The sequence below is a fragment of the Indicator indicator genome, chromosome 8 (genome assembly GCF_027791375.1).
Source record: "Indicator indicator isolate 239-I01 chromosome 8, UM_Iind_1.1, whole genome shotgun sequence".
Taxonomy (NCBI): Eukaryota; Metazoa; Chordata; class Aves; order Piciformes; family Indicatoridae; genus Indicator; species Indicator indicator.
The window spans coordinates 25,380,453-25,404,262 of record NC_072017.1 but is presented as its reverse complement, the minus strand read 5'-3'; the positions used below and the strand labels follow the sequence as shown (position 1 = coordinate 25,404,262).

General features: G+C 42.6%; 1 protein-coding gene across 1 annotated transcript in view; it reads left to right on the top strand.

Annotated features, from left to right (window-relative positions):
* The window catches only part of FAM13A (family with sequence similarity 13 member A), a 114,840-nt gene that overhangs the window by 81,250 nt on the left and 9,780 nt on the right, over positions 1–23,810 (top strand). Inside the window, exons 10-18 of the mRNA XM_054383266.1 lie at positions 2,607–2,793; positions 5,559–5,635; positions 6,322–6,361; positions 11,515–11,665; positions 19,118–19,331; positions 19,693–19,831; positions 20,816–20,897; positions 21,038–21,258; positions 22,529–22,612. Coding sequence (XP_054239241.1) covers positions 2,607–2,793; positions 5,559–5,635; positions 6,322–6,361; positions 11,515–11,665; positions 19,118–19,331; positions 19,693–19,831; positions 20,816–20,897; positions 21,038–21,258; positions 22,529–22,612 — 1,195 coding nt within the window. The remainder of the gene's footprint in view (positions 1–2,606; positions 2,794–5,558; positions 5,636–6,321; positions 6,362–11,514; positions 11,666–19,117; positions 19,332–19,692; positions 19,832–20,815; positions 20,898–21,037; positions 21,259–22,528; positions 22,613–23,810) is intronic.

The following is a 23,810-nucleotide window of genomic DNA, read 5'->3' as shown; positions in this document are numbered from 1 at the left end:
GGGAGAAAGTGTGATCAGAATCTGGGGGTTTAGGCAGTACAGTAGAATTTTTACCTAGGCTATTTGGAATGGTTTGATTTCTTGCAGTAGTAGAAATTCCCAAACAGTTGGCCCTATTGCCTGTAACTTTCTTTACACAAAAACATTGGGTTTAGCTGTTTGGGTTTTTTTAATTCAGAACATCTTCCAAAGTGAGATCAAGATCCCCTTTTATGTGTGGAGGCACAGCTTATATTTAGGTTTACTGAGAAGACTTTGGAGTTTGTCTGAAAGTAGAAAAATCTTCCTATCGATCAATCAGGCTTTCAAGAAATTACATCCACCCTTTGACACAAAGTTTAAATATGATTTAGTGGTGAATTTTGTTAAATGCCCATTCCAGAGTAAAAATACAACCTATTTTTCCTTTCATGCTCTTCTACTTGTGGTATATATTGTGTGGTACAAGGTGTTGCCATCACAGCTGTAAATACCTAACCAAGGCATCTTTGAGGAACTGTAGCTACAGACCTTGCAAGGCTATGATCTAATCTGTGCTCCCAGAGCTTCAACACAGCACTTGAACACTTGTGAAGAATGTGTATGCTTGACTTCATTGTTGGATTGCTAGGATTTCCAGTTAGAATCCAGAATAAACATGCATATTTTGGGTTTTTTTTTCTGGGTGCTGCATTCCTGAGGTCCTTTTGGATCTCCACTTTTTTATACAAAGCCACTTTTGTACCAGCACGTAACTATCAGTACCTTGTGTTAATATCACAACCATGCTGTTTCCCAAAATGTGTCAATGCTATTGTTGTTAAAAAAAAAAAAAAGCCATAGTTACTGAATGAGAAGCTATTCCCAGAGTGAATGGAAATATGCTGTGAAGATGGACTGGGAAATTAGCACTTGGAAGTCACCAGATACCTGGCAGCAGCTCTGAAGTAGTTTTTCTTGCTCAGTAGCCCTGCTGACAGGCTTCTCAGGTAAGTAGGTCAGAGACTGGCTAGCGTACGTGTTGGGAAGCATACAGTACTGCAGGGCTTTTTTTGCCAGCATCACGTTACAGAGCTCCCTTTAGGCGTGGCTGACATGGTGGTTCAGATTCAGTCTGCAGGCTGGAGCCAAGGATTGAAAGCACATCAGAATTTTTCAGTGCTGGCTAAGACTGAAATGGTCTGCTTGGTTTTCTTAGGTTAGGCTACTGGGATGTCATTGGGTGAATTATGAAAATCCAAAACCTTTTTCTGTTGTTTATATTGTGAGTGACTTCATCTCCTGGCCTTTTGGCAGATCACAAGAGGATTTGCTATGTCACAAGATGGGACTTCAGATAGGAAGAGTGTTTATCACAAATATGTACGTGAGCTCCCGGGCTTTGAGGATAGTGATCTGCAGGCTATGTAGGTGTAATTGATCTTCTTAGAGGGTTGTAAAAACTTCCAGAAAGGTAAATGTGTTATCTTAGAAGTTTAATCATAGATTTATGATACCTCTTTGTTATCTCTCTTCCATCCACAAATCCTAGAGATTCCTGCCCTAGAAAATCCCTGAAACTTTCTGGGTTTGTTTTTGATCTGAACACCTTGTGACTCTGGCACTGTCCAGATGCTACAGCATAACTGGTTTTTTTGTCACAGTATTGCAAGTCTAGATAAATGGTCCCACTGTGAGCGAGCTTTGGAATTGCACAGCAATAGATAAGACAGCTGCACATACAAGTTAGCAAACATTTTAGTTTTGATGTCAAGTGTAAGCAGCCTGCCTGTAGCCTCCAGCAAGGTCAGATGTTGAAGAATGGGATGCCTTCTCCTGTTCACATAATGTAGTGATGTGTTTGTGTGTTCAGTGTCATTATTGCACAGATTGGAGGGATGACTACTAAACAGATTGTGAAGGGAAAACTGTGTGCTGAAGGACTAGGAGGCTAACTGCAGGGCAAGATAAGCCATGTGCCAGGCACCAGGAAAACATACCTGAACCCTGCTAGCCCTGAGCCCCAGCTCATGCATCACGTGCTGACTTACAGTTCCCAACAGAGTAGAACAGGCTGAACAGCTGTGTTGCCTCTGCGAAGGTGCATTCCCTTCTGTTTTGTGTTGTTCCTGAAGAGGAGTCTAAGATTTGGCTGAAGCTGCAGTCCTGCTCTTGCATTTCAGAATTTGAATAAGAGGGTGAATTATGCAGCGTCATGCACTGAAGGAGATCCTTGGACTGCAGCTGTGAATCACTTTTCTAAATTAAAAGCATGTGTCTCCAAGGAAATATGTTGCCTAATCTGTATAAAAATACCACAGCCAGCCAGGAGCTAGTCCAGCTGCCATGTGAAGTCACTGGGATTCCCGCTGTTGGCTGTAGTGGGAAGTTAATCAAGTCACAAAGACAGATCCTCACGGCTCTCTCATCTGAAGTGTATACACCTGGCTGTCAACGTTTCACTGGGTTTAGCATGGCACAGCATGTCTTTTTGCTGCAGTAGGAAGCACTAGAGATACAGGTACTGTAGGGTGTAGAGGATGTTTCTGGAACTGCAGCAGTCATTGTGATGCATTTCTTTGTTGCTACCATAAATGTAGAAGGTGAGCATTTTAAACACCTTGTTGTGATGTGCCTTTTCTTTTTAGGGAAATTGTCAACAAAGAAAACATTCCCTCTGGTTTTGGCAATCTGGAGGACTGCATTCTAGCTGCTCCGGAAGTGGACAAAATGCAAGAAAACAGCTCTGGATATTGTAGTGAAAGGAGTAAACCGAAACGGCAGAAATCCAGCACCAAGCTTTCAGAGCTTTATGACAACCAGGACAGTCCTGTGGTAAGCTGTCACACTGTACTGTATGATGCCTAGTGGGAAGAAATCTTTTTTATTTCAGTGCACATTTGGTTCCCTTGAGTAGCTGGTTTTTGCCTGCCACACAAGCATAAGTGATTATTTTGAACTATAGGGAACACTGGAACCCACACTTGTAACCTTTGTGATGAAAAAGATTGCCTACTGAGAAGTCATATTTCTGTTATGACCATCTTATTCCATCTAGTCGTTTTCCTCCTCCACAACTTTTTGCCTTTTTTTTTGTGTTCTGAATACAGTGAAGCATTTTGGGAAGACAAAAAGGAAATCTTTTTCCAGTCTTTCAAAAATCTTGCAAGTAGGTTTACTTGTTTCGGTCAAGTTTAATTTTTTGTATTCCTGCTAACCTCTGAAAATATAGATCACAAGTGACTTCTAGATAATGAGATGTCAAAGGTGTTTTAGGCTTTTTTTCTTAAAGCCTGTTATGATACTGGGGTGCTGGCAATTTGCCAGACACTGAAGTGTGCTGGTCCAAAAGATGATGCATCTAGCTACCTTTTATTGAAGAGGTAAATGGCACTGATACTATGTCCTCAATATCTGGAATGCTGTACAGCATGAATCTGTGTGATCTTCTCAGTGGAAGACACTGGGCCACCTTTAACAAGCTGTAGAATAAAACAGATGCACCCTCTTTCCATCTCAAGCAAAGCAGATACTGGTTGTAGCATCTGCAATTGAGAAACTAGTGTGCTTTGGCTCAGAGCCTGCTTACAGCACCAAAAGGGCTGTGCATTGCAGCACCTGGCACCAGGCATGCCTTATACAGCTACTAGTAACAGTGAGAGCTGGGTGAAAAGACTATCCTTCCCACCTGTAGGGCATTTCCTTCAGCTGTACTTGATGAAATTTCAGAGCCTGTGGTGGGGGAGTCTTAAATATGGCACTCTGCTGTGATGTGGTTTGTTTAGGTCAGAAAATTGCAACAGTCTGATACTGTTAGCATGTGTAGAGATTCTGAAGAGAGGCTTCTGTCTGTGCTAAAGAGAAAGCAAGATGCTCCAAGTTGTAGGTTGTGCTTGCATTTAGTGCTGGATAACAGTAACCTGCTTATATGATAGACACATTCTTTGAGTCTTTGCCTATAGCAGTGTACTTTAACATAGGCAAAAGTCAAATGCTTGCACTGTTTTCTGTGCTTCTTCTCTGTACCTATGGGGTGTAAAAGCCATTTAAACTTAAATGAGCATTTGACTGAGGATTTGGGCAAAGACTGACAGAAGGGCAGTTCTGGGAAATGTATGTGAAGTCTTAAAATGTCCTCAAACTTTCCTGTCTCTGTTGCATTTTGCCCTGCCACTCATTTTTTGGATCTCTTGCAAGACAAATGCTGAAAGAAAGATAAAATGGAGGAACCTTGCATGAGAAACACTGTGTCTGAGATGACTAGCTGTAGTTTTTGCTTGCTTTGCTGGAGGAAGTGTTGCAGTGGCTTTGGTCACTGGGACTAGCACTATGAATCAGCTTGCAGAGAGCACAGCCTTTCTGGAGAGTAAAGGCTGCTTTTTGTGTTGTCATGAGTGCACTTTTTTCATATTTGTACTTCAGAGATTGCCAGCAGGGTGTGTGGTTGTTAAGCTTTCTTTTTGGCTGCATCTTTACACTTCAAATAATAACCCAAATTAAGCTATGTGCTTGGAGTATCAAAGGACATACCCTGCATCTTAAATTTTGCTAATAGACCTTCATTATTTAAACAGGTTTGTGATGTTGCATCCTCTTAGTCAGTGTTTTGTGAGCCTTCCTGCTTTTTGAAGCCTACAAGAGTATGTAGGACAATGTGTGGAAGCTCTCCTTGTAGCTGTCCAAATGCATCTGACTCAAAAGCAGATGTCAGCAATGGAAAAACTCAGTTCCACTTACTGTCCCAGGCGAGCCAACCACAAAGCATTAAAACCTTGTAACTCCATTTCAGATACATGATAACCAGGTAACAGTAGGACGTGAAGAATCATAGTATGCAAGGCTGAAATGATCGAGTTGTGTCACTGTATGGGGCTGGAGGTGTAGCAGGAGGTTGTGACTGCCCCAGTAGTCCATGCACGCCATTCCCAGGGCCAAAGCAGGACCCCCATGCCATTCTTCTGACTGACTTCCTTCTGTTTAAGCAGCATTTGTCCAAACACCAGGGTAGAGAGCCTCCTGGCCACATGGCAGCATGGCTTGTCATTGCAATTCTTTCTCAAAGTCTTGGAGGATGCCAGTGTTCACGTTCCTAGTTGTAGCCCAGACAAATTTCAGAACAAGTTGTCATAGCCAGTTGGATTTCTCGCTCTACATTCGTATTAGTGCAACATTAACATTTCCTCTGTGCATGTGGTAGTGGCTTTGCCTTCCTTTGCCTGCTTAAGAAAAAACTAAACAAGGATTTGGCAGAGAAGGGGAGCGTTTTCTTAAGATGACCATAAGGAGTTCTGCTGGTAAGATGCCGATGCTCACAAGCTCAGCCTTTCTGTCAGTCTGTAAAATGGGAACTGGTGCAGCATTATTCTGTTAGACATTTTGGGGTTGTCTAATGAAAGAGATGAAGCACTGATCAGCTGGGTTTTTTTTGCAGGGTATGGGTGATAAAGTGGGAGGGTTGATTTGTTACAAATGTGCAGTAGGCAGTAGTCTGATTGTTTTGGTGTTTCTGATGGATATTGGTATATCTGCTCTGTTTAACAGCCTGCAGCCTGAATCTTTCTGTTCTGTATCTCAATATGTTTCCATTTAATGTCTTACAGAGTATGGAAAGCTTTAGCTCATCCAGGCCTATAGACCGAACAGGACCTGATGACATGGAAATTTTATCTGAAGAAAGGTGAAATTTTTTTTTTAATGTATCGTATGGGTTTTTTTCCAAGTTGTTGTACTACAGCCTAAGAGATTTTGTACCCCAGGCTGTGAGGATGGCATTTAGTTAGGGTGCAAAGCAGTGCTACCCACCATGTTTGCTTCCAAGTATAGAAGTGTCTTGGAGGCACTCTGTAGATTGGATGGGCTCTGCCTAGCTGCGCATGCCATGAAGACTCTTCTCCCAGCTTGTTAGGAAAAGCACTGCAGATGTTGATGGTGCAGAATTGAAAAGAAGTCAGTTGTGATGCACCTGAAGCAGCAGTGTCCACACAGGGGCCATCAGAGCCTGTGTCACCTGCCCTCTGGATTAGGAATTGTGTTTGGGCTTGACTCTGTGCAGGAGCTGTGGTCTCCTTGCCTGTGATGACACTTTCTTGCCACAGTTACGTTTATTGTGAAGGTTGCATTGGTTTGAAATAACTTACTTGATGCTTTTCACAAACAGCTCCTGAGGGAATGCAGAAATACCTATTTTAGCAGCCTGAGATGCTGCAGCCCAGTGTCTCTTCTTTTATTGAATTATTTAGTCAGCATGCAGCAGTGGCCAGAACCGTAAAACCTGGATGTGTAGAAGTCTTGCTGGGTTTTGTTACAAGTCTGGTTTTGTATTTGTAATATGTTGGTTTGTGTTTTGTTCTTTTTTTATTGTAGCAAAGAAAGTGAAAATGAGATTTTCCTCAGGTGCCCTCAGGTTGGTATTCTTTTGGTTTTGTGTTTCAGTTTTGTGGTGTCTGCATGGACTTTTTAATTAGTATAAACAAGTAGTTGTGCATATAGGTCTGTGAAACTTTGTCCCAGAGAAATGAAGTTAGCGTTTGCTCTTAGTTCTCCTTCCCCCTGCTGTTTATTTACATAATTTGGGGTGCCTCTGAACCAATGAGAAGCTTGGAAGCATCTGCTTCAGTCCCTTTGATCTCTTGCCAAAAAGGAAACTGTTGGTGAAGTCAGCACCTAAGGCAAAGTGACACCAATGTCCCTTATTAACACAATGTGTTTGCAATGATTATCTCCCAGGGCAGTAAGATTCTCCCGTGTCTAAAATAATTTGGTCTTTTTTTAATGTATTTATTTATTTTCCCAACAAGGCCTGTTGCCTTTGAACCAAGGTGTCTGTGATCCATTTGTCTCAGGGAATGGGATCATTGTGTGCCTCTTTCTAAGGGTTAGTGGTTGGGATAAGATACCAGGAGGGCAAATGTGACATTCACGGCAACAGGTTTTTTCCAGAACTCTCTGTTTCTGGTCAGCAATCACGTCCTGGTGATTGGTTATGCCCTCATTCAGCAAAGCTTGGGTTTGGGTCAGATGACCACCTTTGCAGTCATCAGTTCTTTTGGGTTTACTGGAAACAGCTCTGGACAGTCAAGCATTTGAAATACCTCTCCTGTTTTGCACTTGTTATGGAGGAGCACACTAAAAGCTGTGGACAATGTCTGGTTTCTTTGGCTATGTGGAGTTAAGTGAGAGCTGACAGTATTTTTCTGCTAGCTTTTACTTGTGGTCTTCTTTTGTGGTTGGTTTTTTTTAATGGGTTTTCTTGGGTTTTGGGGTGACTCGGGGTATTTTGTGGGGGTTGGGTTTTTTTGCTTGATTTGTTTTCTTTTCAGTGAAAGCCACTATGCATTTCTTGTCTTTGAAAGACTTCATTTCTGGTAGGTATTATTTCCATCTAGCAGGAAAGGTAGAAGAGATTATTTGCTACCAGCAGGGCTCTGCCCAGCTGTGTTGTTGGCACAATGAAATATGTAATCTTTGCAAGCAGTGTTCAGTGCTGCCTTTGATCAGTGCTCTGGCTGGGTTTGGATGGATGTCCTACTTTCCTTCCAGAGGGTCAGTAATCTCCAGTGATCCTGCAGTTGCTTGTGAGTTGTTGTGTTTTCCTGAGCATGGATTTTTGTCTCAGTTTGTGCCTCGTGTACAGTCTTGCATCCAGAGGACATGCTGTCCCTGCCATGCCACACAATACTCCCATTAAGCTTTTCAATTAGTCTGGGGAAGTATATTTCATTATGAAATCCTAATCTTAAAATAAAGCTCTCCTCTAGGAAGAGTTTTAAAGGTTGGAAATTTAACTGCAGTAGAAGACATAGCTGTAACACACAGATTGTATAATGTAGGAATTACGAGGTGAAGAAAATGCTACATTCCTGTAGGATAGTTTGACACTCCTTGTCCTTTATAAGCTTTATTTTACTTAGGACAGCTTAAAGATGTACCTTCTGTAACAAACAACTCCTTCAGGAGGAGGAAGGGACAGGGAGTTTCTTATTCTTTTCTCTTTATGACTGTGTCTGCTGTCTGAAGATACTGGGAGAGTGTATTTGGGGTGTGCCATAGGTCCTAGTTGTGTGAGCTCAGGTCTCCATGAAGCAATAAGAACTACCCTGAAACATGTCCCCAGTGACTCTTCAATGGTTTTGTATTGTTCATAATCTGCTCTTTGAGGTAGCTAAACTCCGGGATGTAGGTGATAGTTTGAAAAACACAGGTTTCTGTTATCCAGAATTTGATATGAGAGGGGTGTTTGAAATTTGTACCAACATGGCAGCAAGTGTAGATGGGGATTGGCATGACTCAGGAGTAGGGCACCAGCATGGCTGCATTTTTGTATGAGGTTGTATTAGCCAAGAGGTACTTAGGGTTGTAATGCATGATGAGGTATAGGGGAAACAAGCCTATAAAATAAAGTGATTTGAATCCACGTGTAATTTAATACCAGTTTGTACCCGAACACCAGTTTGTGATCAGAATTCAGAGTTTGATAACTTGCTGTTCATTTCTAGGTGCTTGAGATACTCCTTATGCTGAATTTCCTATGGAGCAGGGAGAATGAAGGCAGCTGATGTATCTCTTAAGTTATTTAGATCTTAAGTTGGTACAAATTTGGGTGACCTGGTACCTGCAAAACATGGCTGAAGAAGCAGCTTCCAGAAAAGCAGAACTCATGGGCCTAGTTTGAAGGGTTGTTTTGTTTGTGTGTTTGGTTGGGGGTTTTTAAATTTTGTTATTGCAGTCATGTGTGTAATATCCACAGTGCAGTGTGACTGCCAGCTGCTATTGAGATCATCAACTGACTGCCCCTTTGGTTTGTAAGAAATTGTGGCACATCCATACCTGAAGCACAGGAGTTCTCCCTTACTTTTTGTCCTGGAGGTTGGCAACTGGTTGCATCAGGAAGTAAAATAGGGAAATAAGTCATGGAAATTCAGAATTATCTACCACTGTATAGGTTTGGAGTCTTAATGCTAGGTTAAACATCTGTCCCCTTGAGTCTCCAGGGTTTCAGATTGCCTAATTATTTACTCATTGTATTACAGCAAAGAGAGGAGAGTACCTGGCTGTACTCAACAGCAGAGACCTGTTTTTAAATAGATTTATAATATATTGAACAACTGAAGTGATTTTTAGAACTACAAAGACATTGCTATGACCTTTGTAATATATCTGTAAAGGAAATGTTTACCCATCTGGGAAGTACTCATATTTGCCATAGATATCTTTTAAGAGTCTTAGTAAGAGATTGTACAGTTTGCAGAAAGATGTTGAACTCCCTAATTAGTGACAGCAGTGGTGAGAAGATGGTATTTTCCAGTTGCTCCCTTTGAAATTGCTGAAATGTAGATAAATTCCACTCCTCATGCTTCTTGATGTTATTAGGACTAACACCTATTTTGAAACTTAGTGCTTTATTCCTATCAGCCTTAAAATACTATGCTGGTGGTTTAAATGCAGTTTTATCAACTGGTACAGTTTGTTCTTTAGTAAATGTGGAAGACTGCCTGCCTCTGGCCACAAACCAGTCTTTGTTTTTAATATACAGTCACTCTTTAGGTCCTGGCACTGAATTTTTTACTGGATGCTGAGGAAATATTTAAGTCCTCCCAACCTGGGAGCAGCTTGAAGAGATATTGAGTGGTGTATTAGCATTTTTCCATCTACGGCTCTCACAATGAGCATTTTTTTAATCAGCTGCAGTGTCAGGCTGTATGAGTTATTAGTACTTTGCAAACTGTGCTGTAGTGTTTCCTTTTGGTGAAATGTTTCAGAGAAGTGATTTATTGAAATGAAAAGGAAATTAAAGTCTTACACCAATGCAATGCAAAACATTCTTTACAAATACAAAGGTGTTCATAGTGCTGGGTTTTAGATCCATAGATTAGCTCAGGTAGGAACTGACCTCCAAAGATCACCTGGTCCAACTTTTCATGGGAAAGGGAGTCTAGATGAGGTAATGTATCATGCTGTCCATTGGCAAGGATTGATGGGACTGACTCCAGATGAAAATGTTTGATTTGTTTGCTGGGCAGGTTGTTTCCATTTTCGCATGAATCTAATTTGTTTTCCTCTGTCTGGTGGGGGGGGAAATAAAACCCAAGCAACACACATAGTAAAAAAAAAAACATCATTAGCTTTATGCAGAGGAAAATATTTAAGTGTGACTTACTGGAATGGACTAAGGACATGGAGTTAGTACATTTTGGTCATGCTTCTGGGTTCACAAGTAAAATACATCCAAATGTACTAGTTCTTTTCTGGCTATGCATATGCAGAATTGCTAACTAGATTATCCAAATACCTGCGGGGGTAGGGGGAGAAGTCTCTATGTTGACTACCTTCTAGCCTGTATTTGAGAGAATTCTGACTAAGCTGCTCTTACCAAGATCAAATAGTTCATGTAGTAATGTAATGCTGTTTGGATTGCTGTATGTTTGTTGGTGGATGTACACATACACACTACGTGTTTATGAACACGCTTTCCACTTCCTTTTACCGCCTGCCCTTTGTGATGCATTGCAGCTAATTTATTGTAGAGTGTCAAGAATGCTCATGTCATCAAGCACTATTACAGGCAGCACACGCTGTGTGCCTAGGTTGTGGGAACAGTGGTGATTTCTGCATAAATGCACACGACGTGTGGTATGTGCAGAAGTGAACAGTGGTGAGGCTCACAGCAGTTGCTTCTAAGTAGTGCTAAATGACAAGTCATTTACCTGACAGCATTCTGCCTCTCTTTTGTTCCTGTTTTCTTTTTTTTTTTCCTCCCTAAGTCCTTGGATGCTTGTGTAGATTTTTTTGGCTTTTTCCCAGAGCCCACACTGCTTCCAGCTGAGATGCCAAACCCTGCTGCTGTTTGGATTTGTGCAACACTGCCTTAATACCCAGAGCTCCTCCATAAATAGTTCTGCTCTCCCCACACCCAGCTAGAAAACAACCACAGGAAATCGGGGAATGTGCAGCCGGCACAGCTTAGCTGGCACTAATTGATCTGAGCCAGCCCAGCCTGCATGAGAGCATTCATGTATGTAGTCTACACTGCTTGCTGTCTGTGGCTGCTGCCTCAGGAGCTCTGGAGCCTGCGTGTAGAAGACACCGTATTGCTGGAGCCTTACAACAGCAGCAGCATTTTTGTTGTTGCTGCAAGAAGTTACACTCTTGTAGGAAGTGTACAGAGCCATCCCCTCTTTTTCTTTCTCCCTTTCTCCCTGTCTTCCTCCCTCCTTCTTCATCCCAGTTGATTACTGCAGGCTTTTTCAGGTGTATGCAGCTGTCAGGGCCAGCAGTCTTAGGAATTTCCAGTGGCTTTCTAAAGGAGGAAAAATTCAAGTAAGGCAGATAGACATACGTTTTTGCTGGTGTGAGTGAGGCATTAGTATGTGGGGTCACTGAGGAGCGGATTTTGAACTGGAAACGTGAGGGTCTGTTTGTGTGGACCTTTTTAGCTGAAGGTGTGAGCTTACGGCTGCTGTGAGTGCAGAGGGTTTTTTTTTCTCTTCTGTCTCCTGATTTTTTTTTTCTTTTTGTTTTTTTCCCCTCTCTCATTTCTGTGCATGCCTGGGAATATAGTTGCCCTCAGGTATGAAGATTCAAGAGCATCCAAACATTCCTGAAAACAAGTTGCAAAGAAATCAAGATGCTGATGACCAGGAAAACAGCTTTGTGTCAGAAGTGCCTCGGCTGGATTTGACAGTGCTGTGTGATGACAATGACTGGGAAGGTAGGATTGTGTGTTGGGTGGCTGTAAGACTGAAATGAGAGTGGGAAACCTGAGTGGGCTGTCTGTATCTTTGTGATCATCATGTTCTTTTGCCAAAGAACAACAGGAAATCATTTCTGTCCTGATTATGGCAGTGTAAGTCTGGAGAAACTGAAAGTCATATATTGGAATAAGTATTAATTCTCTTCCTCTAAGTGATAAGTGGAATTAATTGATTTATTCTTGAAGTTACTTTCATGTACTGTTTAGTACTATTGAGTCCCAGAGTGTTTCATGATAGCTTCTGTCTGTGGTGGCTGGTTGCTTGAGCTGAGGATAGAATGCCCTGCATTTCAAAGAAATTCACTGTTTTGTAGTCTAAAAGGAACTTTCTTCTTTATCCTTTTTCTTTGACCTCTGTTATTATTTGGAAATAATGATTGGGACGTAAGAAGCACAACTGAGGGAAAAAAAGCATGTCTCTCTGCTACTCTGGGTTTTTGGTGGCTCTCCTCTACAGAGTACATGCTTGGTTGGTTGTTGGCACTGACTCATTTAGGAGTGGGGAACTTGGTGAGCTCTGTAGGTGCCACAGGCATGGATTTCATTTGCAGTTTTGCTGAATTGAAGGTGACCAGCATGTAGGATCAAACCCGTCTCCAGTTACTGACTATGTCTCTGTGTACAAACAGGAATTTCTCTGTTAGTTTGTGCCTTAGGAGTGAAAGAATGACTTTGCCAGGGAAGAAAATACACGTATTGTATTGTAACAATTCGGGAGAGGGAAAATGTGTAACCTATTTAGTGTTCTAAAGAGACAATCTCTGAGGAACACAGAGAAGTTAATTTCTCTGCCCCTGCCTCCACAGCATATGTGATCATAGTATATTTTGACCTTCCTTGAAAGAGGGGAGTAGTTATAACACTTCAGACATGAGTGCAGAAAACCTGCAGCTGTGGCTGTGTGTGATTCAACCTGTCAACTAGTCACAGTGGACAGGAGAGCCTTTCTCCACTTGTTTGCCTGGCAGGGGTTCCCTGGCTGGCATCACCTCTACTGCAGCATGGCTGATTGGAATGCCAATGGGCCTCCAGAGGCTGTGGCCACCTTGTGTTTGGTGAGATGCAAATTAGCACTGCCCTGAGGAGTCTTAGGCCCAGGTGTGCATGTGTGTGTTCTCAGAGGCAATGTGTGGCTTCAGCCATCACCTGAGCCTCTGAAGATAATGTGGGGTTTTTTGTCTGCCTGGGTTAATAATGAGAATCATATCAACCCATGAAGGGGAGAACACAGACTCTTTCTGTCTGCCAGTGGGTTTCCTATGATATGAAATAAGTTTCACCTTTTGGTACATCTCCCTTTGCCTAGACATGCTCTTATGTTTGGATTTGAGCTTTCATGCCCTGCAAATACGAAACAGGATTATGAGTGTCTGACTCTGCTTGAATAGCGTTTCTCTGATTCTTCCTTCCTGCCTTCTGTTCATATGTGTTTTACAAGAGGGGGTGGACAGGTGCAGAATAATCAGCTGTTGAGGGTGACAGAGATGTCATCTTTTAGAGTATGCACCTTTCAGAATCCGTGTTTTGTTGGTGCAGATGGAGGAGCAGCAAAATCATGCCTCCTGCGGGTCATCGTGGAGATACTCAGGCTTTCCTAGCTGTGGATGTATAATGAAGCTTACAGCAGCCACAAAGATGTTTATGTTAACAGTCAGACTACCTGTGCAGCTTAAAACCGAATGTCTTGGGGAGACTCATTTTGCAAGGCAGGGTTGTACCACCTGTCCATGGATCTAGCAGCCAATGCATCCTCCCTTCTCCTGCCAGTTGGCCTCTGTCACTCAAACCTTCTGTTGAGTCCACGGTGCAGCTCTGGTTGCATCCCCAGTGAAAAGGGAAAGGATTGTGCATTGTAATGCAGTCAACACTGAGTTATTTATTGCTGTGCTCTAGCAAATTGGGGAGGGCCATTTCAGCAAATCACCTGTTCCTCCAGGCTATAGGTGAGCTGGTCTGCTGTGTCATACTTGAGGAGGTATAGAGCATCTAGTGACCAGGGCTGCTGCTGGGCTTTGTTACAAGTGGCTTGTGAGAACAATTACAGGTTGAGGGGTTGCTTTCAGCTGTAGGTCTCACTGCATCCAGTCAAATGTTGCAAGAGAACCTTAAAGAATGGCCCCCAAATTGCATGAGAGCGCCTTGTCCATTGACTAGCTTTTATTTTTCACTTAACAAAGTCTGTGCTAAGACTGGAGCTGCCTTAAATGTTCTCATTCAGTGGCACAGAACTGTGGTGCCTAAGGCCAGGTGAGCAGGCAGGGGCCTCTGCTTTTTGTGGTGTGCTAGATGAACTTTGTGCCTGTTTTTCTTTTTGTTTGTGTTTGTTGTGGTTTTTTTTATTATTCATCATGTAGTCAAATCTGTGCACAGGAGGAGAGATTTGCTCAAGGATATGTTTGCTGTGCCTAAAGCTGAGCAGAGAAGAGACAGAGAAATTTGCCTCACAATGTGTAGGCTCAGACTCTGCCATGTGCCCACCTTCTGTGTGCACCTTGCCTGCTATATATGGAGGCATATGTGTGGTAATTGTTAGGGTTTTTATGTAGTATGGTGGCTGTGAGCAGCACCCCACCTGAAGGAAAATGTTCAGCACTTAGCCTAGGTGTACTTTGGTGGTCCAAGAGAAGTATTTTACTAGTGTGTGCTTGGTAGATGCAAATTAAATCGTTCTGTTCTCAACCTGGATGTGAAGCAAGCTGTCTTTGTGAACTGGGATGTGTGACTGGTAGGCTTCCCTGCCTAGCAAGTCAGCGGGTGCCAGGTGAGAGGGCTTGCTAGCAAGTGTTGCAGAAGTGCTTCCATAGCAAAGGTTTGTAACAGTTGTGGACTGCTGAGGTCTGTGAGTGAGGAGAGCAGAGTGTTCCTGCACAGCCTGGTGCTGTTGGGCCGGTTTCTTACCGAGTGTTTTTAATTCAAGGCCAGCACTTTGTGTCCTGCCGTCCCAGCAGACCTGGAAGTTTGTTGTGCTGCGGAATGGTGGTTGGCCCTCCCGGCAGCCTGCCGCGGAACAGGCAGTTGGCTCAATCAGTGCCAGGCATGTGATCGCTGCCTGCCCTGTCGGATTACTCACGCTTTACCCCAAGTGCTGTAGGTGGGATTTCAAGTAGAGGTTGCAGGAAGAAGCACTTACAAAACAGTCAGGGGACAGTATCCTTCAAACTTTAAATTGAGGTTTAGACTTGTGTTTACAGGTTAAAAAAAAAAAAAAAACAGGCAAGTAAGGAAACTGAGAAAACCAACATGAGTGTTGCAGCATTGAGACCCTGAAACTGATCTACAACTAGCTGTGACATTGGACTTTTTCAATGGGAAAGTATTGATTAAATCAAACAAAACTGAGTATGCCAGAAAGTCCAAAGAGTATGGCCACAGGGAAGCTGGATTTTGACCTTTTTTTTCCTATATTGTGGACTTAGACACATCACCATATTTATGTGTGGCACTCCTTAGTGCAAGAATTTGCAAGATGATGAAATGCACTGCATTTTGGTTACTAAATGCAGCAAAGAGTAACGGCATTGTTTAATGATTTTTTGTGGCATCAATGTTTGGGAAATGTATTTCTTTGGTTGTTGATTATGATGTCCTGAAAAAAAAGCTGACTTGCTGTCTGAGAGATGTCATCTCAAAAATAGTTGGGCTATTCTTTTTGATCTGCATACAAAGAATACCTCCTCATATACAGACAAGGTTGTTGTTTATAAGATTGGTCAAATAGGTTGGTAATTGAGCTAGAGAATGTTTTGGGGGTTTAAACTGCTTTATTCACTTTTTTAAGAGGTCTAACTAGAGCCTTTCAAGTGGGATTTAATACCAGGGCCTCAGGTGCTGAAAGTAGTTTTGAGTTTTTAATACCTTCAGACCTCATTTAGTTTAGAGCAGGTATGGTTTGGCCTCTTTGGTTTGTCAGAGGGGTGTGTGTCCAAGCAGTGTTAGGAGAATGCATCAGCTGAGTTACTGCAGAGAGGGAAACAGCAAATGCTTCTGGTGTTCTGCTGGCTGCATCTTGGGTAGGATGTGTGCATGGGCACCCCATTGTTGGCCCTGCACTTGTCAGTAACGCTGTCATAAATGTACAGTGCAATGATGAAAAAAATGTTAATTTTGGTCAGCAAGAAGGCTTGCAGTTCACCAATAACCTAGGCATTGATATGATTCCTGTTTATTCTTTCTTGCATGATAGAGGTTTGTTAATATCTCCATCCCTGTGTGTGGCAGGTTGGCAAAGAAGTTTGTATTGCCATAGGCATATGTGTGGCTCCAGAGGTTTGCAGAACCACACCTGGCAGATGGCTGACAGCTTCGTTGAAAGATGGCCTGGTTGGGAATTTTGAGAGGGTATGCAGCACTTCTGAAGGACTGTAGGCTCAATACCACCATATTTCAGTTATTTGGCACCGATGCTGAAAAGGCTACTTGAAAGAAATGTGCTCAGTCTGACCACAGAACTGAACCTTTTGTCAGCCATGCTGTGTACTGTTACAACCATGGCAGTTAAACATTCCATTCTTTTTGTTTGTTTGTTTGTTTGTGTTTGTTTGTTTGTTTTTATCAAACCTTGTCACTGTAGAAAATGGAGAGGGAAGTGATCTAGGGAAAGAATGTGGAGATGAGTAAAAATCTGAGTTTTCCCTGAGCTAGAGAGATGTGTTCCAGAGAGAAGATGAATAAGGGAATTGCTGTGTCAGGCCAGTTTTCCAAAAAAAGGTGAAACATTTATGTTCTTTACTGAGATTTTTATCCTGTGGTTAGGGGAAAGGGGATAACATTAATCCTGAGAGCATATACTTCAAACTTAATAATTCAAGTCCAGGAATTTAGTAGCCTTCAGAAAAGGCTAACACTTGGATAAATGAGTACCAAAAGTTGAGTAGGAATTGATTGATTATGCACTGCCTGGAATCTGGTAATGGTAAGCTATTGCTTTTTCTGTGTATTTATGCAATCCTGCAATTCCACTGCTTCCAGCTGGAGTGCCTGGCACCTGGCCCAGTATAAGATAGGAGGCAGTTGGACTGCACTCAGTGTTACTTTGTGATGTAGATAATTAAAGGAACATATTTAGGTTTGTAGATTTCTGGATTTTTAATTGCTGCATTACATTTTGTAGTGATGTTTTTTTTCTTTTAAATACTTGCAGTCAGCAAGGCTACTAAGTTTCCTACCGAGCAAGGGTTAAAAACAGCTGATGTTGTCTTTTTATTCTGTCAAATCTCCAACTTTTTCCTTTTAAGACTTTTGTCTTTTTCTGTCTTCTTATTAACACTTTGTGCAAGTTGGCAGAGACAGAGGTAGGTATACTTTGTTGGCTGCATTTCAAAATACTGCCTCCCCATAGTGACTCACAATTCAAAGTGTTTTCCTGTCTTGTGGTGTTTGATCAGAGGCTCTTTGAGCTGTTGCAATTCCCTGAATGTCACATGCTATCTGGTATATAAATCCACCTTGGGACAAAGTCACATGCATCATGCAAAATTAATACTGGCTTTGTTAGCTGGTGTGATAGGAGCTTAATTTGGTTACTGTTACATATGTTGCTAATTTCTCCCAAGTTTATTCCATCTTTGTAAATCCCATGGATGTGTGATTTTACAATTTCCAAAGGCAAAATCTTTTTGGAGGTGAGGGTGTATTTCAAAAATTAAAGGTGAGAGATGTCTGGAAGGGTCACATGTATCACTTACACTCATTCCTGCTAGTCAGATGTATTAGATTTGTTCCTTTGGTCTTAGTAGCCATTATTTTGGTGTCAGTCAGTTCTTTGAATATTATAATTTCAGGAAGGGGCTCACAAGATGTCTTTTAGTAAACTGTTGTGGTTCGGCTCCAGGTTTTGTTCTTTGTTTTACCTTCTTTCTGATCAGATTCCCTGAGCAAAGTATTTCAAAGTATTAGGAACTGCCAAGGTTGAACACATCTTAGAAAAAGCTCTTGTTCCAGGCATTAGCTGACAAAAGTGGAGGCTGCATAAGCTTTCCAATCCAAGGCAAAACAGGTGACTTACCCTTGGCACTTGCTTACTTCATCTGAGTGGTGTCTGCAGGCCACGGTTGCATGTGCTTTGCTTACCACAGCACCTGTGAGAGGATTTTGTGCAGAAACTTCCAGCCATGCCTTTTGGAGGAAAGCATGACTTTATGTGTAGCACCAGCCTCTAAGCAGAGGTGTGCCATTTATACTCCTGCTCTAAGGAGGAAAGGAAGAGGAGGAGGAGAGCATCATTTGATAGTGTGTACCTGCCAAATACTGCTGTTGTAAGTGAACTGCAGATGATCTTGCACTGTCCAAATTGTACATGGGGAGCAACAGGAAATGGTGGAGAAGTTCTGTAAGGAAATTGTCATGCAATCCATTCTGCACTCTGAAAACATTCAGCAACGTTAAGGACTACTTTTTATTCCAAAACTGAGACCTTCAAAATTCCCTTTTCTGCCTGGAAGAACAGATTCAGGAAATAAGAAGTTCCTAGCTGTGCAGCTGTTCTGGGGGCTTTCTATAGGGGTTTTGTTTTGTTAATTGACTCTGAAACTATTTGTTAGATAAGTTCAAAGTCTGGGTCTTAAACTGTCTAATCCTGTGGTGCTAAGTAGGAGCATGCAAATCAGCTTAGTAAACTATCTGAACACAATGTTAGACTCCTTATGGCATCTGGAGGGAGTGATCACAAGATTGAGGTGATTGCCTCACTGTTGGCTCTGCTATGCTAATCAGCAATTTGAAGTTGGGTTTCCCCATCTCTCCTAGTCCACCATGTCCCTATGTTGCTTTTATTTGCAGCTGATTAGACTGGTTAGAGGACCTAAGATTTCTTTACTTCTTATCCTGCTGTTAGGCACAGGATTGTATGTGAAGGACAAAAGGGGGAAACTCAGATTATATTACCATCATTGTTAATTTTCAGGCTAGACATCCCAGAGAACATGTAGTGATGTGAGACTCTCTTTCCTTGCAGACTAGAAGGTATGGTTACCTTTACTGTTTGAATTTTCTGTTGCAGGCAGCAGGGTTGTATTGTGGTGGTGGAGGCTGTGGGATGGCAGTTAATGGGCTATTTGTTTCTACAGCATTTGTACATTCTGGAAAAGTCCTCCTGTAATCCAGCTGCTTCCATGTGCTGGTAATTCTTTCTTGTACAATGTAACCTTTTCCTCCAAGGTGCTGGCTGGTGATAGCCCCATGTGGTGTCACTCTGGGGTCATTGCTGGCTGACCTTTCAGGAGATGATTTATGAGTGATGAGTACCCAGTGTGGCCAGGCTGTGCTTTATGTTGATTTGCACACTGAAGAGGTGTTGGTAATGACAAGGAATCATGGTCCAGTATGAACAGGGTTCCTTAGAAGAGTTGCCTGGAGTCTGTCCTGCATTTAAAACCAAAATGATAAAACCAGCCTTTGTTTTACTGTTCCCAGAGCCCCTTCCTGCTCTCTCCTCATGGCAGCGAGACGGCTTGGACTCAGATGAGGCTCGCCTTTCCCCGCAGGCCAGTTGCTTAATTCGCCAGCTTCTGGATGAGGACAGTGATCCTATGCTGTCCCCTCGTTTCTATGCCTATGGACAGAGCCAACAGTACTTGGATGATACAGAAGTGCCTCCTTCCCCTCCCAATTCTCATTCCTTCATGAGGTGGGTTGTGATTTGCCTGTGCTGAGTGTCACCCCTGGCTGTAAAGAGTTTGGGCAGTTGCCTCAGGGAGCTCCTCTTTGGATCATATATTCTGGATAGCTGTGCTGTGTCAGGTTTCTCCTCCTGCTGACAGGAAGGTGATGTTTTTAGAAAAGGTTTTGGTCCCTCATTTCTAGGTTTATGGAATACTATCTAGGCAGTTCCCATTGCTCAAAGAGGCTGTTTCAGCATCTTTTGCCATGTATCGTTATGGAGTAGCAGCACAGCTTGCTTTCCTCTGTGGGATCAACTGGCTGTCTCTGCCAGAACATGTACTGTGGCTGTTTGGGTAAGTTCTTGCTGCCATGTCTGCTCTTTCTAGGAGGCGGAGCTCATCCTTGGGCTCATACGAAGAAGACAGAGAGGACCTGACCCCTGCGCAACTTACCCGGAGGATTCAGGGACTGAAGAAAAAGATTAGGAGATTTGAGGACAAATTTGAAGAGGAGAGAAAATACAGAGTGAGTCTGTAGTAGTTAAGCATTTGTATGGAGAGGTGTGCAGTAGTCCGAAGCAGAAGGGATGTCAGGGAAGTCTGTCAGAGAGCTTGAAAGCCTTTTTTAGGAAAATAATAAAATGAAATTGGAGGAAAGAAAGCTGTTGGTCTGAACAAAGATGATTTGCATTATGTACTATCAGTGCAAAAAGTATAGAGTCAGTGTGTGGGAATGGGTATGGTAAATCTGTGCTTGCATACTTATTTAAACTCAGCCTATGGACAGGACAGTTGCAAATTCCATTTGCATGATGGTAATCCCAGGACACCAGTGTGTTGCAGAGGAGATTGCTGCTCAGGAGTACAGGCTGCTGCTATCTCAGTTGAGTGCTGCTGAGCAGCAGTAGTATACTGTACTCTAATTATTTGTGATGCACAAAAAGCCTTTTAAGGAACTGGAAGTTTCCCTGTGTGCATCTTTGTTATTAATTTAAACCACAGAGGTTTTTACTGAAAGCATCTTATGTGCTGTATGAAAGATTGGAAGAAATGCTTAGAGCTTGCTCAAGCCTAGCATTTGGGTGATGTAGCTGTCTTTGTTGTTGGCCTTTGTTGCAGAGACCTGCATAATAATTGTTCTCAGGCAGTTCATCTTAGCCTTCCTCTGTTTCTGAGGTGTCTTCTTGTTAGGAAACAATAGGCACCAGGATTCCAATGTGCATCTGGCCATCTGAGGTTCTCCTACAACTTAATCTTTGCTACTAAAAGTTTTGTTTTCTATAAAGAAACCAAATCTTTTAGGGACATCATAAGATAGTGTTGTGATGGCCAGGGCCAATCATAGCAAGGTGTGAAATGAGATACTTAGGGGTATGTGGGTACCAGTCAGTACCCAGTGCTTCCTATTGGGTCCAAATCCTGGTTATCTCATTTTGTGACACATGCCCTTTTCAGTGGGTCTTTGCTGCTGGTTTAACACAGATTCAGCATGACTTCTCTTTCTTCTCAGCCTTCCCACAGTGACAAAGCAGCCAATCCTGAAGTGCTCAAGTGGACAAATGATTTGGCCAAGTTCCGAAAGCAACTTAAAGGTGAGCTGCCTCTGCTGGTGGGCTTTCAGGGGGCACTTGGAGTGTGCCTCATTTAAATGTCATGCTAGGCAGTGGTCTTGTCACTGTCATATTTTCAAAAAGCAAAATGATTCATCCTCCCTCAAATGTCCCTGGCTTAGAGTTCAAACTGAAGCTCTCTGAGGAAGACCTTGGTCCTGTTGTGCGTCAGCGAAGCAACACACTCCCAAAGAGCTTTGGCTCACAGCTTGAAAAGGATGATGAGAGGAAGCAAGACATGTCAGATAAATGTGCCAAGCCTGCTGTGGAAGCAACCCTTGATTCCATCCAGAAGAAGCTTCAGGAAAAACGAATGGAGATAAACCGACCTGAAGATATTAAGGTACTGTGCAGGCAGATCAGATTTAGGCCTAACTAGGTAATTTGTGGCTGCATGGTGACTGCTATGTTATGTCACAGTTTACAACCTTTGCACCTGGCACACTTGTTTTGGTTTCTTTTTCTGTGCCTTTACTGTCCTGGGGGTTTGTTGTTTTGGTTTTTTATCCCTTCCTGAGCTTCGTTTCTAGTGAAACTTGTTGTGTATTCGTTTTCTGATCCTTGTATATTTGAAGTAATGTTTGCAAATTATTGCAATGTTTCCTGTCCTGTATGTGGCTATTTTTGGGTTTATGGCCAAAGGCTTGGTGAATGGAGACTTCCAGTGATTCTGGAGATCGGGTCTTCTGTTTAGAATGAAGAACTAAAGATGAATGCTCTTCTCTTGGGATGTTTTATCACCAATCTTGAGAGCTCAGTTAGATGATGTAATGTCTGAGGGTTACCAGCAGGGAAGTCTGTGTGTCTCATGTTTCTTATTCCTGAGGTTCGAGCAGCCTTGTAAGTGAAGTTCTTGAGTCTTCTCACATGTAAATCGTGTGGTGGATCTGCTGAAGGAGATGGTACAGCTTGTATGTGGCTGTTTTCTCAAGGTAGCCAGAATGTGCAGCCTTGCTCTTTGAAGAGGGCCTGTGGTAGTATTTGGTGCTGTGACAGTAGAGCATGCTTAGTGTCAGGCAAGGTCAGTGGGGAAACTCTGCCAAACTTAGTGTTCCTCAACTGTCTGCCCCTTTTTGTTGGCTTGATCCTGTCAGTATGTCTGCCAGAGCTTTTTCTTGCTGGCAGGATTGGTTGCAGGAGGTGTTCTGCCTGCACTTCAGTTGTTGGTGAAATATTTGTGACAGGCAAACCAAAGATGGCAAACTTTGAAAGAAGTACTGGAGTTTGTGTAAGATTTGGAGAAAAACAAAAGGAAAGAAAATGTCTTGTAGCATTTAAGCAAAGTAGCTCTTTTCCAGTTAGCCTCCAAAGTGTAAAAGTTGCTTAGCTTTGGTTTGTCAAAGCACACTTATAATGAGTAAAGCTATTTTTTGTTTATGAAAGAGTTGCATATGCTAAGTCTATATGGGTTTGTTATATCTTCATTGTGTATAGGGTGCCACTGACATTAACAGTCTCTTTGACCATGTAACAAAGAAGCCCTGGAAGGCAGAGATGAGTCTTGCAGTATTATTGATAGAATGATATGACTTTGTTTATGCTTCAGATGAGTATTGTTTGAGCCCAGCAATCTGACTTTTTTCTGCCTTGTCTCTCTGTGCCTCTTTTCATAGGACATGACAAGAGATGAGATAGCAGCTGAAAAAGTGGCTCTTCAAAAAGCTTTGCTTTATTATGAAAGCATTCATGGCAGACCGGTAGGTGCAGCTCCTTTTTTTTTTTTTTTATTTTTTCTCCCCAGTGTCAATGTCTTTATTGTAATTGATCCTCTTTAGGCTCCTTTGATGTTATAGTTAATAGAACCTCCTGCTGTTGAAACAATATATGCAGCCTCTAATGTGCCTCCCTGATCCATCACTTCCCACTGCCACTGAGGAATCTGTTCCTGGCCAGGTGACATCTGCATGTGTGCACTGGGCCTGGTGGATAGCTGCAGGGTGGAGTTGCAGGTTGAATGTTTGATTTTGGCCTTGTCTTCCCTGGGGCACACAAGTCTAGTTTGTGGCCTGGCAAACTCAGCAGCTTTCCTGGGATACAGTGTGCATGGAAATAGTGGGGTGCTGTCCCCTATGCAAGCAATAGTTTCCGTGTTTGGTAGTATCAATGGGTAACTGGGAGGGTAGGTGTGTCTGTGTTGCAGTTTTTTGGGGGAGCTGTGGCATGTTTCTCATGGCAGTCTGCAGAGAGGCACCTGCAATGTGCTATTTGCACAATCCTCGTGTGCCCATGGATTCATGGAACAAGCTGTCTCTTGAGTGCCCCAGCGTCAGTTGAGAAGACATTCTTGCATAAAAATGGATTGGTTTTCCATGTGCCCATGCAAGCACAGGGTCTGAGGGGTCTGGCATATTTGATCCTAACAGAGGATGGTCATTTGTGAAGATGGAGAATGAAGTGTTGTGTCCTGGTGATATCTGCCATGGCAGAAGACTGCTGGCTTCTAGGGTACTGAATTGGCATGGTGTAAATCCCTCCTTTTTTGCTGATTAGCTACTACCTGTATAGGTAGTGTCAAGAATATACAGTAACTTAGTTTCAGGCTGGTGCTAATGCCTTGATCAATGCTTTGGGAGTGGTAAATTACTGCTTTAAAGGAGCACTTGAGTAGTGCAGGTGAAACCTCTGTTGTTCTGCTGGTGCATGAGATTCTTGGTGCATGAGATTCTTGATCCCTTCCTTCCTTTGGATCCAGAATAATTTTCTCCTTTGTCTTTTAAAGCATTGAAATAAGACTTTTTTTTATGTCATTAAGTGCTACTATTGTACATTCATGCCTATCATCCACTGAAGCCAGTGTAGTTGTATGAGAGAACATGCAGGGTTTTGGTGTAGAACTGCCAAAGAGCAGCATGAGGGAATCCACTTAAGCTTCCCTATGTTGTCCCTGAGAGTGAG